The 17,788-nt window shown below is 35.1% G+C and overlaps 1 protein-coding gene across 2 annotated transcripts; it reads left to right on the top strand.

Annotated features, from left to right (window-relative positions):
* The first annotated feature begins 2,256 nt into the window (after positions 1 to 2,256).
* Positions 2,257 to 17,071, top strand: LOC111039205. 2 transcript variants are annotated; one of them, XM_022322578.1, is made up of 3 exons: positions 2,257 to 2,491; positions 13,998 to 14,104; positions 14,858 to 17,071. In XM_022322578.1, exons 1-3 carry the CDS (start codon positions 2,471 to 2,473, stop codon positions 16,305 to 16,307), a joined length of 1,578 nt encoding a protein of 525 aa, XP_022178270.1. In that variant the 5' UTR covers positions 2,257 to 2,470; the 3' UTR covers positions 16,308 to 17,071. The 2 variants fall into 2 exon arrangements, with proteins under 2 accessions (XP_022178270.1, XP_022178271.1); XM_022322579.1 differs by lacking the exon at positions 2,257 to 2,491 and adding an exon at positions 13,604 to 13,931.
* The last annotated feature ends 717 nt before the right edge of the window (positions 17,072 to 17,788 follow it).

Here is a 17,788-nt window from a genome sequence, read left to right as displayed (position 1 = left end):
AGTTATAATAAGTAAATGTATAACATTTTAAGGAGGCTTTGAGTGGAAACTCTATATCCTTTTTAATGTCAAATTATATTTTTAATATATTAATTAATAATTCAATGCCAACATATTTATATATTATATATACTTTTTTTTATTTAAATATTTTTCATCCACTTAATCATGGGCTGGATCTAGATCTCGTTGAGCCTTATTTTTAATGCAGGGACGGCTGGGTGTATGGGTAGAATCATGAAATATTTTTATCTTCCAAACAAATTCTTTGATTTTATGTAGGTAATAGCAGTAATAGTTGTATTTGACCTAGATACATTTTAAGAAATCGTGATCTAAATTAATCAAAAAATAACCTCTTGGGGTTCGGGGACTTCACAATATTATAATTTTGAAAATGATTTATGTTTATTATTATTTAGATGTTTAAATTAATAATGAGGTTACAATAAAAAATAAATGATTTACGTTTGTCATATTTTGGCTCATAACTTAGTATTGGCAATCCATTAGTCAGAATTAAATTATTGTGATAATTGGATCATGCAAATATTATTGATCGATTAACTACAAATTTCCTATAGGTAGAATAATTTGATTTATAATACTTAAGTTGACGTTTTTGCTTTAATATTTTCCGCAAGATCTATGATAGATTTATGATGTAGTACCTACACACACCAGCGTTTATTATTATAACACACACACACATATATATATATATATATATATAGTATGTTTATACATGCGTCGAGAATATACGTGATTCCTGCAATGTAATTATGAGTTTGGTCACAGTAGAGGCCGTAAATGCTTAATATGTACAGAAAATAAATTCCTCATGTTGAATTTAAATAATGAAACATAGGTACATAGTACATACATGATTCATTAATCATCATAAAATATTATAACGGTAATACTGTCGGTTTTTAAGTATAAAACGAATCGATGGCATCATTCAGATGGCAATATATTTTTGTGGTAAACATAAAATAAATCAGAGAAAATAATATTGCTTGAATATATATGATTCGTAGTTCGTAGACCGTTGTAAAATGTGTTTTGTTTCATTAAGAGCTCTATTATACAGTTTAATCAAACTTCTGTTTTTAATTGTTAAAATCAAGACAGATGACAACCGTAGTAATATACTTTGAATTCGATGATACTTTCACAAGAATGCATTCTGTGATATTTCATGAATTAAAAACTTGGCTGTACAGCTTTATCACGGAAGGTTGGAGATATGTTTTTATTACATTATCGTAGAATACAAATTACGTTATTTATTGCGAGTTTTGTGACAAAGTCCTTACAAAACACAATCTATAGCCTATATACTAAATATTTTATGTATACATAAAATATATAATATAATTAAAATATAATACGATGATACGCAGTCGAATCGCATATATTTATATTATTATATACACCTATATTATAAGAACATTTAATAATATGCAAAACTGCAGTTTCGAGAGCTGAGAAGAATAATAAAACAAAAAATTATCGTCTTATAAACATGTTATGCATAGGTCACTGTGTCGTTATTAAACGTCTTATACTTTATTATATTCAGTGTAAACGACCATTTCCTCTCGAAGTAGTGGAAACGAACATCACAGCATAAATTATTTTTAAGAACATTCATCAGGATCAGGATCATGGGTGTGGAAATACGACTTTAGGAAGTTTTTGTACCTACGTCACAAAATATAAAATCACTTATTTTACAATCAATATAGGTATTTATTGCCCACACGAAATGCCATGTAATTACTAATATAACAAATATATTATATACTCGTATAAGTACACCACACACGAGTTGCAGGCACGATATTATAAATAAATGATGTATTATAATCGGTCGGACTGACAGACGTACGTCTGGTCGTCAAACTATGGGACGTTGCCGAGCGACGAGTGGTGGGGAAAAAATGTTAATAATCACGAAATCGTCTCATCCTCGCCGCCGAGACTTGTCGACTGCTGCAAACTCTAAAGCGTCTCTTACGAGCGATATAATATTAGTACATAATAGCACACACTATTATAGGACCTAAGCTTACGCATACCGATATGCACACACACACACACACACACACACACACACACACATTCGATTGTATTAATTACTACCTGTAGGATTCGCCTCTAAGAATTAGCGCCCTCCTCCGGCTCCACCGGCGATGGTGTCGTGGGGGGGAAACGACGTTTACCCGGTCGGTCGCACGAATCGCCTCTGCCGCCGCCGCCGCCGCCGCCCAGTATAGGTTCTTCTTCTGTTAGCCCGCAAATGCACTGTGCGACCACTCCGGCCATCGTCTCAGTCGCACGCGTTTTTACATAACGTCGGACCGTCGCCACAAGTCAACCACGTCAGGACCGTCGTCGATCGATCCGCTGCAGGTCACGGTTGAGTTGATCTCGTCTACCTCCATAGCACTTGCCCGCTGCCGAAATGAAGCCACTAAACCTCGCGGTAAGCATTTTTAACGCTGTAACTTACTGCAATAGTATTATTGTCCCTCGACACGTGTTGTTGTTGTATTATACCGCTGTCACGACAGCGTTCGAATGGTATACAAAATATGTTTCTATTCTCGAGGTATGATAATATGATAATATTATATAAGAATTAGGCACTGCAGTATAGCCGTACTATATTCCGCGTGGTCAGCCCGTTACGGCGATAATGAGGTATGCTACCAACTAGTTGAAAATATGTCCCCGAGGAGGTAACGTTCGCGATATAGGTCGTCTGCAGGGATTGAGATGGCCATTGTAATATTTCAGGGGACTGTGTCGTCTACAACTACCATGGTTTGTTCCGTATTGTCGTATATAATAATATTTGGTTTTACATAAACAATATTGTTTGATCTGGTGGATGACAAGAAAATTCTGATCACGGACCCGGTTGCGCGGAATACGGTGACAGTACATAGTATATAGTATCTTTATGCACCGTGGTAGGTAACATCGTAAGACACACACACACACACACACACACACACACACACACACATATATATATAGTATATAACCACGGTTGATTGTTGTAGATCGATATATACCTACTTAATACGCGAGTAGAAAATGTCCTTTTTAATGATTTATTTTTGAGTTGTAAATATAATTTGGTCTTGCAACTTTATCATTCATCAGGTATATTATAGCAATTATGTTTACACTTTAAACTTTTAAATTATAATTATTATGTGATTAATAATATTGTTTTTTGATATAACCCAGCCTGATAAATGATTACTATTATTACTTCAGTAGTGCAGTATAGCTTACTGTACACATCGGCATAGCAATTATAGCGATTATGATTAGATATTCCACGATTCATACAATTTACTCCAATATTTAATAATTGTAATAATAGTCAATAGCAGTATATCAGTATTGAGTTTAAAGGATTACAATGTGGACACAACCCCTCCCCCTCCCCCGTGATAATGGTTAAAATTAATAATTATTCCCACTTAACTTTTTTTACAACTACTATTAGATTGAATTATCCGTTTTAAATCATATTAAATTAAGTTTAATAATTATTATAATGAAAAATCGGTAAATCAATTACACTTACTGCTGCACGTCTCAAACGAGTTAGACCACCGAGAAAAAAGATAAGAAGGCATTAGTCTCTTCTAACCAATTATCTCTGGTTTTTTTTAATTTTAAACTACCCACCGACGTACTTTTAAATATAATGAGCATAGATGGTTTACGGATTTATTTTCTTTTACATAATACAACTATACCGAACCGCACACACGAATATAAAGCATTGAGGATATAATCTTATAAGTTATAAATGATAATTCCTTAAAAAAAAGCGTTCAGCTCTCCTGTCTCCATCATAAAATGAGCGTATTTATCCCTCTAAATAATAAATCGTTAGACCGCGTTTGTCACGTAGCTGCTGGACAAGGACGTGACCTTGTGCCAAGAGTGTCTGTACTGGAGGCGTGGGGTGGATATAAAACGCCGCACTTGACTACGAAGGAGAATGGTAAAACCGGACCAATGATTTACTTATTTTTTTGCTCTTCGTAAGAAAATGAAAATGCGGTACAACATTTAACGATATTATCGACGTAATCATTATATATTGTTATTTATTGTCTTTAAACTATTAACGATGTTAACAAGATCTATTGTATTAACCACCTTGGCTTAATGACAATTTTCTGACAATTTTTTTTACGTACTTCTCGAATTTTCTAAATTCTTATAAATAAGTACCTATACCCATACATTACATACGTTAAAACTTAACTATACGTATACAGTCGGAGTATTACTTCATTTTGAAAATTATGATTGCACGCATATTAAAAAATACTACAAAACTGTGGTGAGTGGTAGCGTGAGAACAGTGACAAGAGAGCAACCGAACGAATTCGAAAAAAATCAAGTGTAAATACCACACACATGAGCAGAAGTAAGAAATAAACTGAATGTGTGCGATGTGCTTAACTCGGTTGCGCTCGAACGAGTATATTTTTTTTACAGCAAATGAATAATTGTTCATTTGTGTAGTGTATTATAAAAAACGCATGGGCGAATGTGACGATAATTGATTAGGTACCCAATATCCATCATGTGGTAAAAAATACGCGTACGGACTTACAGTATGTTCCATGTATACACAGTAAATTATATTCGATATTTGATTTATCATTTTACATAACGGACGAATGTATACAGCGTGTTGGGTCGATTTTACTTTTCCGGCTTTTAGAAGGTGAATAACTGCGATGATTGAAGAATCAACATGGGGCTGATGGCCGTATTTGTCCTCACGACATTCATACACGCTGTACAAACACGACGAGCACAAAAAATAATATTCCAAACAGTGCGCAGTGCGCGTCAATAATAATAATAATAATAATAATAACGTATTGTGTTTGTCGTGAAATACCGCATATTATACTCGTTGACTGGAGTATAATATAATAATAATATGTAAATTAAGATTATTTTTCGGCACACGTCCCATCTCGATAGGATTAAAATATGTTATCATGAATTCGACCAAGGGCACACACAGCCGCGTATTCGACTGGGTATTCGGTTACGGATATCATTATCTGCGTGATGTCTGCGTAATGGACTCGATATTTGTATTGTAACTCGGTCGACTGAAATGGAATGGACAAAAAAATAAATAAATAAATAAATAAATAAATAAAACCAAGACGACGATTTTAACAGCTCAAAACAGTATACGTTCGACATTTTAATTGGCCCATTGTGTATACGATATGCAATATACATATACGGTGGTCGTCCAGGCAGAGTGGTCGCTTTATTCGTTTCGTTCTAATGTCGTATGCACACGAATACACCGCTCCCGGTAGTAATACGATCGTGCATATATTATAATAATATTCTATACATTATTATAATACACGGGCGGTTCGAGATGATATTATTAAATCGGTGAAACGACCGCCGAACAACCCGTCGCCGCGGAGGTGCCGAGGGAGAGACTTGTAAATAACTATTACTATTACTATATATTATCGTCGGTCATAAATAATGCACGTACGTCTGGCGTTTTTACAATTATTAATGTTTAATTAAATTTCGAATAAGACTGTGGTTCTTGGATATACCGCGCACACAATACGCGATCAATGATCGCCGTAATGTACGAAGCTAACCTTTAGGTACATACCATATTATATTATTATTATTATTATTATTATTATTATTGTATACGATATATTATATTATATTGCTGCGGATATAATATATGTTGCTAATTATTCGCATTCACACGCATCGTGATTTCTCGGCGTCGTCGATCCGACTTCGTTGTTATAAACGCCAAACAATAGGTAGCGGGATATTATACACAGTCGCTTGATGTCTTCATTGTGATTTGTTTTGTTTTTTTTTCCCCCCCCGACCGTATAACTGACCAGTTTGTGTCGCTATTATATGTGCGACGGCGCGTTCGGATTTGACGGTCCAACGCATAATATAATATACCTATACACACAACACTATACATCATACTATATACCCTGCCGTATGTATAATAATATCATCGCGAACGGTTATTATTATATTATACACTCCGACGCGAAAGCAATAATAATTAACGCTGTCGCGGAGTGCTTCGATCTCCCGCGATTCACAGTGCGCCAATACAATACGCGGCGGCGTGCGCGTGTAGAATAACATTATTGGAAAGCCGAACCGATGAGTTTTTCTGCGATATGTAATAATATTATGATATACCTACCTACGTCGTGTATGCGATGTCTGTGTTTTTTTTTTATAAGATATTTTCGAGTGGAAAAACGGTCTGAGTATGTGTGTGTTTTTCAACTGCCCGATTAAGACACAGAGGCACGCCAATATAAATTGTATAAGTGGATGAAAAAATACCGTCCCGTTCTTGTCACTGCAGTTTTCTATTCAAAATGTTAAAATTGCTCGGTGATCATTTCAACGTACAAATAAATGTGATGATTTTCAAGTGTTTTTTTTTCAATTGAGCTTATTTTTGTACAATATATTTTGTCTTCATATTGATTCGAATGGTATAAGTTCGTCACTTATATAATCATCACTTGGAACGGTTGATGCCTGATGGGATTGCTTACGAGCTCAGTCATGGTCAGGTGAATGAGAACATTAAAAACGATTTACCAATAATATTATGAAACAGCACAATAGTACGATGTATGTATATTATAAGTTTTATAATACACTTAGACGGATAAACAACTATGGAATACCTATGTAAAGTAATCTAGTAATCATTTGAATATGATGGATTGACATGGTATACTTTTTAATAGGTTTTTAATATTTTAAAACGAAAACACTTTATCATAATGGAAATCTATCTGTCCACAAAAGGTTAACCGTGTTAACCATGTAAATCTATACTTATTGCTAATGAGTTCCATAGTGCCTACAGTAATAACAAAACATGAAAACGTTATACATTCAATAACACACAAATTATTTAAATTTTAAACGAATATTCTATTGTGTTATATACCTTTACTCTAAACTAACCCGTGCGCAAAGACACTATGATGTACATAACAATAAAAAGAAAACAGCACAAATTGAGACAAAAAAAAATTGTAATTCCTAAATCCTTAATCTCCCATGCAACGTGTATTATGATTATTAAGTTGTATTTGATTTTTTTATATAATTCCCAAGAATTCACTTAGGACACAAGATTTAATAAAAATAAAAAAATATAAACGTTATAATGTATAACATATATTTCCGTGTATTGAGTCTTATCATCGGACACTATGTACACAAAATGTTTACCAACAGCTGAAATTGTGCAGTTCATCTAATGTTTTTGCCACCATTCAATCATAATATTCTTATAAAACATTTTTTTTTTTCGAGTACCTAATAATTTTTTTCAATAAAACATAGTATGAAAATCGTAAAAGTATTCTGAATTTGCATTATTCTAATAATTGTGGAAAATACTGATAAATATTTTATTAATATCAACCACGGATATCGTGACATGCACTGTGCAGCGGTAACTGCACTTTGATATTAATTTTACCGCTCACCCGGTGGCCCTACGGGGTGTGAAGGCCCCCATAAAACACAATCATTAAATTATCGAATAGTGCCGATTGAAACTAATAAATAAACTAAATGTCACGACATAGTGGCCAGTACGTGAAAATCTTAATTTATTCTGTGGATGCAGCCTGGCGATTAATCCTCCGCCGAGTGTAAATTAAACAAAATTACATCGTGTAGATATCACTATATAATATTTTAGTATCACGTCTGCGATGTCAATGCGTCAATGTTTCATCTCGAATATTGCGTCATCGCGACGACGGACGATTTCGTTATTATTTCCTACCGTTTAAAAATAATATAAGCGCTCGTAGTATTACCTTTATACAGTTATAATAAGTGCCCATAAAATACCTTCGTCCTACGCTCCATTCGTCATAATACGCAGCAGAAGGATCGATACGAAAGATACGAAAATTATCCATGTTCTAACGATGCGACGATTTATTATGACATGTGTGCGACGGTAGTTTTGTGTTAATTTCATTCCTATTATATTTTGTGACCGCGCGTGGGCTTACGGCGTCGCGTAAACTTGCCAATTATTTACGACGACGCAAAATCCGAAATAATATCGTCGTCAGTCACCGATTTAGTCAGTACCTATTTATACACAATTAAATTAGGTAATGCAACGTGGGATCGCCCAAACAACACTTGACACATCTGCATAATACTCGTAAGTCGTATTATCATAAGTATAGGTACCTATGACATGTTATTACAGTTTTCGTTGTCGGAAAATATTTATATTATATATTATTATTATTATTATTATTATTAGTGTTATATTCGTCGCCGGGCCGGTTCGGGAGTCATTGGCCGGAGGTCAACGCACACGCCCTCCCCTTCCCCTTCTAACACCCCCCGCCCATCCAACCCGCACTCTGACCAAACATACCCGCCGCGACCGGTCGTGGCTATGTGTCCAAAGTTCACGTGCAGATATTATAATATAACGCGTACGTATTTTTTAAAAAAAAACATTTTTTCCGTCCAACCGCGAAAAACGTGTTATTAAGTATATCCGTTTGGCCAACACGCATTATCATACTATACATATTACGAACACTGCACATAACATTATGTGCGGACAAGTTCGCCCACCGACGTCTCAGCCACCCGATCCTTCCCCACGCCCTGTCCCGCCCTGTTCACAGCACTTCAGCCCCACCCGATCGTTCTTAACTAACGCGTCGGACCGCTCCCGCTCGACGCGTGTGCTGCAGGTGGTTATGGGTAGGTACCTGTCTATATAGTGCCTTATAAGGTACCTACATGTTATTATGTAAATTCGACCGCCGAAAGTGACCACAATATCATCACCGCCGATATTAGCAGCTGCGCGCAAAAAACCGGATAAATACACTTTTGTCATCGTTTTTTTTTCGTACCAGGAATGCCAACGAATTATTTAAACACACTATTATAATTAATTAACTTCTGATTTTATCCTTGATTTTATTGAATATTAAAATCCTCGCATCTTCGGTATCCATGTATATTATGCAATTATAAACGATTATAGCGTCGTCGAAAAAAAAAAAAAAAAAAACTCAAAAATAGTTAAGTACTTAGTAGGAAATGCAATTGTTTTATTCGTGTCAGCTTAGGTGTGTTCTCCAAAATTACTCGACCGATATTTACGAGAATTTCGAATTGTTGTTATAGGTATCAGGAAAGCTCAGAGAGTAGTTTGAACCAGGTTCTAAAATGTACACAGGTCTATGCACAGGCCGCGGGCGGATTGCCCATCTCGGTCGAACTACTTCACAAAAGTAGACCTACACCTGTTTAGTGTACATAGGTAGTAGGTACACATATTATACAGCGCCATATTTTATATTTGTTTATTTTTAAATGGACGAAGTTAAGTTGGGCCGTTGTACAGCTAGTTATAAAATATATTATTGTACTGTACATTTACTGTTTCTACATATTTTCTAAATCCTACTTGTAATATCATAATATTATCTTTACAGAAATTTCCAAAATCTCATTTCACATTTCATATATTATACTCACACTGTACACACATGCAAACGTCATATGATGTGACACCGACACGGTTTTATTATATCTTAATTTCGGTAACCACCGCCAATGGGACTAACTATGTAGGTATATACGTTGTTATAGGTACATGATATTGCAGGTACATAATATATAAGCATGCGTTTATGCGTATGTACCTACCTATGGTAAAAAATCGCGTTCAAGAAAACACAATTTTAGGTTGACGCGATATTATGCCCAACAGCAATGCATTTCTAATACATCACCAGATGACCGGAATAATGTATTTAGTTATTTATTAATTTTCTCCGATGATAATTCCCATCAAATTCATTTCAATGATGAGCTGTCCTAGTTTTCGGTCCAAATGTCATTTTCGACGTTTTTATGCCAAACGGCATGGGCACTATAGACGAAATCGATGATTGGACACGTAGATATTATAGGAAAAGCTAGTACCCATATGGCTGTATAATATTGTCGAAAACAGATAACAATATTACCTTTGATTAATCTCAAAGTCCGTTTTCTTAACTTGTTAATTTTCACAATCATTATACTGTTCGTCATGTTAACATCGCACCGATAATAACACGCATTTGTACTTTTGATACACAATTAGCATTTGACATTAAACCATTTATTATTATTTTCTTATGTTTTGATTTTACTATTTACAGATTTACTTGTTCATAAATGACATTGAAATCGTAGTTGATGATACGCCTCGTACATCTTATTTGCGCATGACATACATTTTTTGATTTCACTAAAATATTATGTTAAGAATCGGGTACTTATTACATTTTTGTTAATGTAGTGACTAGCAAATCTTTTAGCTGTTGTACGCATTTATTCGTACTCCATAGGCACAAATTTTAATTTTGTTTTTTTAAATATAGCCAAAAATAATAACTAATAATAGGTAATATATATAGGTAGTAATATTTTATTGTTTAAAATTAATAATCCACACATTCAATAATATATTAAAAACAAAATATATAGTCTTAATATTTATTTTTCATTAAAATAACTATTTTTGAAGTTGAAAAAATAATATAATTACAACCAGTAATAAAGTAATAAGCCAAAATAACCTCTCACTATAACACAAAATCATCCCTATAAAATCAGACTACGTAGTTTCTTACGTCTAAAATTAATTCAAGATATAATTATCCAACAATGTGAATGATTAATAATTATTTACATTGAAAATAAGCGTATACATTGGATTAATTATTAATACATTTATAAGTTGAAACGGTTTGTGATTTGAATTAGAATATAAATATATGCACTTCTGCAGAACAAATTTTATGTAAACTGCAAAGTTATGAGTACCATATTTTAAATTACCGTAACTTAATGTTGTGGACTGTAATCATTAAATATATACAAACCGCAATTTTTTTATTACATTTTAAATTAGTGGCTATAATTTATTAAAGCTTAAAATCAAGGCAGTTAATTTTATGATTAATTTATTTTTTAAAAATACGACACATTACTTTTTTTTATCAAGAAATTGAATTTCCCTTATATTAACATAACTTATTAGAATACGAATTCGGTTTAAACTTTTTAAGCTGTAGTCTAACTGTCACCCTTTATTACGAGTTCTTAAATTGAAGACGATGCTGATGACTAAATTTATTTAAAACGTGTATTGATTTTTTAAATTATATTTATTCAACACGATATTTACAGTAATATTATACAATGTCACGTATAGGTTTTTATATCCTGTGTAATAAAATGCGAGTTATTAAAAAGATTACAAACATGAAAAAAAATAACTTTACATCTGTCCAGGGTGTATTGATTGGTTAAAAATTGCACATACAATATATGCTATGTGTTAGCACTTTGTAGGTACACCTAATCAACAATTTTTAAGCGCACACCTATCATTTATGACACAGTAAAATCGGTGCATATAATAATATAGTTATTGAGTAAATTTCAAACCAAAATCATAAATAGTGTTAATATAGGTAGGTATGTATAGGTACCTTTTCAAAAAATGTAGTTTCTATAACGAATTTATGATGGTAAAAAAAAATCGCCACAAAAATTTAAAAAAAAAACTAAATAGGTAGGTTAGAGCTGGTATACTTACTTTTATTTTATAGGACTACATTTTTGTATGCATACCTACATGATTTTGTGCTCTTTCTGCGTGTAGTAGAAAATTTTTGTAATCCGACCGGTAAAACTAACTTTTCCCTATTATTTCTTTTTGAATTTTGACGTTCCAGAACGCGTTTGTATTCATATCTCTTTTAACCTTTTTCATAATAACGATAATATATATTACACGGTGCTCTTAATCTCTTGTGTATCGATCTTTTGTACCGAGCCGTCGTCGGTATGCATTTTTGCGTGGTCATACACATCAAAATGTGCGTGATATTCAAAACCAAATAATAATGTGGTTATTGGTTTAGTGTCATCCAAATAGTGTCCATATACACGTGTAGTAAGTAATAACATATAATAGCGACTTATCTTATATATATATATAAATAAATTATAATATCATATACTATAGGTTTTCGGATTAAGGTCACTGCACTATTGTAGGCCGTTTCCAATAATATACCTGTGCACCTAATATGAAATAAACAAATTTCCATTTTGACGTCAGTCCGTTGATCACCCGTCGTTTAATGATGATTTTGCGCAAATTACGTATCAAGAAATCCGTGAACAAGTCGTTTTGGTCGGATTTTGTGTATTATTTGTATGATTATGGTTGTTCCGCGTTCGGACGTGGCTTATCATCTTTGTCGACATAGTTCTTAGTCCTGGGCTTGCCGCACGGGTTTAACTGGTCGCGTGCGCCCAAAATATGCGTTATATAAGAATAAAAATAGAAATTTACCGTTACCTACACGGCGAGAATCCTCCAGATGTATGCTTGGCATTATAGCTTACCACATTACAATAAAACATACTGACAAACTCGCTTTTTACACGATGTTTGGTATGACCACAGCCGATCGTCTGATAATAACCTGACCTGCACTCTCTCCGAAATGGTGCACGCTACACATTGAACAAAATATAATATCATATTAGTATACACGGACGGCTCTGAACTCTGACCGATTTAATGACGTTCCTTCGCGTGTACCCCGATTGTGTTTGATGGACTAGACAAACAATCCGTCAAACCACACGAAATGTTTTTTGAGAGTGAGAGACAGACAGACAGAGGAAAGAGGAAGAGAGGCCTTGCGAGGATTTCGTGTCAGTAACACGGAGCGACGGCCTCCGGAACGACTGTCTGCCGTCATATCCGCCGATAAGGATCTGCGGCAGGAGATAATAGTGGACGGCCGGAAGTCGAAATTAGAATAAAATAATGGGAATCGTCCACGACAATTATTTTATCGTTGTGCGGGTACACCTTATAATAATGTGTAATTACCATTTTACCACCCACTAACCTGGTTAAGTTAATATAATTATTGTTTTTGAAGACAAGTGTTAAAAACAAAGTATGATGAGATTGTTATAACGGGTCTTTCTGCGAGCATTTTACTCCATTCAACGCGATTTGCATAAAATATTACAAGCGCGTAAATTATTATACGTATCACTAATTGATGATTTGTTTCTCAACGTTTGAAAAAATAAAAAAAAAACACCAGTTATTAAAACTACAACAGAATGTTAATCCGATATAATTTGAAATCGCTTTATTTTCAAACAAACATGTTAAAACTTATATTATATATCTATCGTAGAAATAGGGGTTTTGTTGTAAAGCAGCTATAATAGCTATTATACGAGTTATATCTATAATTAAATCAATATAGATGATGAAGACTATTACAAAAACGTGTCTTCGAAAGTAATTATTATTGTTATGCCAGGTCGTACCTACAACGTCAACGGAAACAACAACAACAATAATAATATGGTCTTTTGCCATCTCATATTAAATAATAAACACTTGCAATGAATAATAAATCATATAATCCAACAATAAAAGTAAAATCAGGCCACTCGAGGAGGATTCGGAAGCAAATATCAAAAATCGATTAGACAGCTATTATGTGTAGGCATCGTCGTTATAATGATAAACGGACAATGGAGTTATAGAAAATATTATTATCATCGCTAAGCACCGCGTGTGATTTAGGAGATGGTAGAGGGAATCGTGGATGCAGTGAAAGGTGGTCGGGTAGTCAGTGGTCATAGTGCTTTTGATTCTCGGACCATCTGCATGTATGTGAACGCATTGTGTTAATATACCTATTAATAGAATTATGATGTTTTTTCAGGTAAATCATTCGTTTGTTGTTCATGAGCAGTTCTATTTTTTATCACACTATTTAATGATTTTCCAGGTATTGTTGTTCTGTCTGATCGCCTATGGACACAGCAGACCGTCGGACACCGATGAACACGACGAGATCCTTAGAGAAGCGAAGAGGGACAACAAACACTTCCAACAGTAAGTAAACACCCCTTTTTTTTGTTTTGCGCTCTTGAAAGCGATTTAGCGATACATCAATATTAATGTATATATAATATTTAAAAAAATAATATTTTACTATCAACAACACTACACCTTAACAAATTATAAACATTAAACACTGTACAAAAAATGGGTTTAACACAATATTAACGCATTTGATAACTGCAACTGACTTATTTAAGATAATATTATAAACTATAGGTACCGACTGACAAAAGTTTTAAGTTTAAAATCCTTAAACTCTGAACGGATTAGTTAAGTACTCGTATATTATATTTTACTAAACACACACGTTAGCAGTGCACAATTTCGGTGGTTTTTTTCTTGTTTTCTACGGTTTTAGTGCTTTATGCAAAATTATGGCAATGGATCGGTCAAAATATTCAATGCGTGTAACATAGTATATAGAAGGTAAGCTTATTTTCAAACACATTTTTTTGTATTATTTTTGACATGTAAATATTTTTGTTACGCTTTGTTTTTTTTCCGCTCAAATAACTTAACATATTTCATTTTTTATAATTACTAAACAAAATATCCCCAGCAATGTACACTTTCGGTAAAAGTTTTAAGCATTTTCTGATATAAAATATCAAAAAAAATGTATAAAATATTTTTTGGTGAGGTTAAAAAATTGTTTCTACTTCGCAATTATTTTCTTCTTTTTTTTTTTATTTCACTTGTATAATAAACACGGGTGGTTTAATAAGAGTTTTGTGTATATTTTAGTGATAGCGTAAGCGAACTACCGCTACAGCAAACGGAATCTTCGACAACGGAAAACATGTTGGGCCGATTGAAATCGATAGCGCACCTGCGAATGGCTGAGACGAAAAAGCCGGCATTGGACTCTATGACCAGAGAAGAGCTGGAGGCGCTTAGGGACCTTTTAGACAAAAACCTTCAAAAGTATCAGAATTACAACGAGTACTCGACTAGGAAACGGCCAAGCGACCCGTATATAGGTCAGATCCTCCAAAACCTGAACGGAGAACCACAATCAATCGGAGGCGGTAACAACAATAACAACATGCAGCAACACCACCACCACAACAATAACAACAACGACGACGACGACAAACAACTATCGGAGCACCTCCAGATGCCCATTAGGCGCAAGATCATCAGACACACGGTGTTCGCGACGCCAATGCAGGGTGGCAACACGGGCGTTCCGAATCGGATGTACAACAGCGGTGACGCATCGTCGAGGATCGATTGGGCGTCACCTTGGGCCGATTACTTTCCGATATTAATCAAAGATCCGCTGCAGACGATGATGAACTCGTTTTCCGAGATTATCGAGTACGGCCCGGCCGCCGATATTTGCAGACACGGAACTGCCGACTACGCGGCCCCGACCAGCGAGGACGCCAACCGGTTGGACGGTGCGTTGGTATCATCCCGGACTACTAGGCGGATGGTTGGTGGCGGTATGGTGTCCGCCATAAGACCGGAAACGCGGAGACGGTCGCGCCGGAACACGGCAGCCCAACGGTCGGAAGAGGAAAAGGGAGCACTGCTGAACCACGTGCGGCCGTTCAAGCAAACGACGACGACCGCGGCGCCGGAACCGTCAAAGCTGTTCGGCTGGACGCCGGACAAAGAGGCCACCGAGCACAACGGCGACACCGGCCCGCAGATCAAGCGGCTTGTGGTGCGCCGCGGCGGCGTGGCGATCGCTGGCCCCGGCGGCATAGCCACCGCAGGATCAGGGGGCACGGCGATCGTGGGCCCCGGCGGCTCGGCGTACAGCAACAAGCACACCGCGTCCGGTTCCTCAGCGGACGCCCCCATGCCGGCCGGCGGCATCTCGATGGCCGGATACGGGCCGCAGATGGTGCAGGCTCCGACCGGATATTACGCGCCGTATCCGCCTCAGAACAATGGTTTCGGCAGGAGCTTGGACGCCGGCGCCGGCGGAACGGCATATCTGTCCACGGACGGCGTCGCGTACACGTTTCCCACGGCGTCCCGGGGACTGACAGCGTCCCAACGTCGGCGAGGCGGGGGTGAAGGCCGCGAGATCTCACTTCCGGACGGTGCCAAGCTGATAGCCACTGGGCCGATAGTGTACTACAACCCCGAGCCGTCCGTCCGGAAGAAGTCGCGCAAGAGCAAAAAGTCCGCGATTTCCGGGCACGCCAACGCCGCAAAACTCGACGACCACCTGTTTTGACGACACCCCGCCGCCGTTCGTTTATCCGTTTGTTCCTCTACAACAACAACAAGACTGTCGTGATATATTGCACTTGATGATAACAATATGATATTACTATAGCTCTACGATTGTTGTGCCTTCATTGACACTTTATATACATATTATTATTATACATACATAAGTTTACCTATCGTATATTTTATAGAAATATTTTTTAGTCCTAACTCTCATTTAAGTAGACCTCTAACAATAATTATGATCATTACATCACACTTTCCTATACGAGTACAATATATATTGTAGTTGTATACAATAATTATAAACCTCGTGGTAGTTCCATAACATTAACGTGTATAATTTTCATAAATATTATATAAAAATGTGTAGTTCTCCCCTTCGTCACTTGTATGCTTATTTACTCTATCAAACTTGTAAGGTGAAGGCTGTATTGTCATATTATGTATTATCATACGAGTAAGATATTACGCGTGCCTAACGTTATTCATAATATATTGTAATATTATTATACGATATTATTAACAGTATTTTTCAAATTTCTTTTTAAATGTTTACTAATAATTCAACTCTGAACACAGAGTTTACCAACTACTTATTTATTATGGTTTGCTTGTTAATACGTAAAAATAATTAAGTCTTATTAGATATTACATTATTACAAGTAGGTATAGGTGTCTATATGTAATCTCAAACGCTAACTTATTATATGGAATTTTATTGTATAAGTACAACCTAATTAGAATATATTTTTATTTTGAAACATATTTTAGTCTTATATTATTTTAATAGTTATATTATTTATAACCTCATTGTAATATTAACACTCAATATAAAAATTATTATAATGTAAAACATTTTGATCAATTTCTAAGTGGTTTTTAGAGTAATTTTATTGCACTACATAATGCATTCAAAACTATATTTTATACAAATATTAAATTAAATTTTTTACATTTCTAACTTGCTCTCGACTTGTATACCAACTCTTGTATTTTACACAACTTTACACAATTAGGTACCTTTGTTAAACATTTTTTTTTTTTTATTTAAACTTAAATAAGACTTTACATTTTATTTGAAGGTTTTGTTATAAACATAAATAATTTCGCTGTAAGAAATTATTATGTATAATCTTGAATTGATAACTAATCCGCGAGTTGACGAACTTTATCAAATATGATATTATATTATCATTACGGAATGTTGGCCTTTCGTGGTTCGGAAGATACAATATTAAAATTTTAGGCATTTGGTACTATCCGATATATATATAAATATATAATACGTTAATATAAAACTGCATTAGTGCGTTACTGTGTAGGTATAATATTCCAATAAAGAAACCTAAAACCATAAACTAATAAAACGAGATTTTTCTTCACATCAAAGATTTTTTTTTTACCAACCGAGGTAGTGATGTACAATACATGAAATCGGTGACAGGCAGTAACTTTATGGTCATAAAGCTACGTAACTGTGTG

This window comes from Myzus persicae, unplaced genomic scaffold (assembly GCF_001856785.1).
Source record: "Myzus persicae strain clone G006 unplaced genomic scaffold, MPER_G0061.0, whole genome shotgun sequence".
NCBI lineage: Eukaryota > Metazoa > Arthropoda > Insecta > Hemiptera > Aphididae > Myzus > Myzus persicae.
This window is presented reverse-complemented; position numbering and strand designations above follow the sequence as displayed.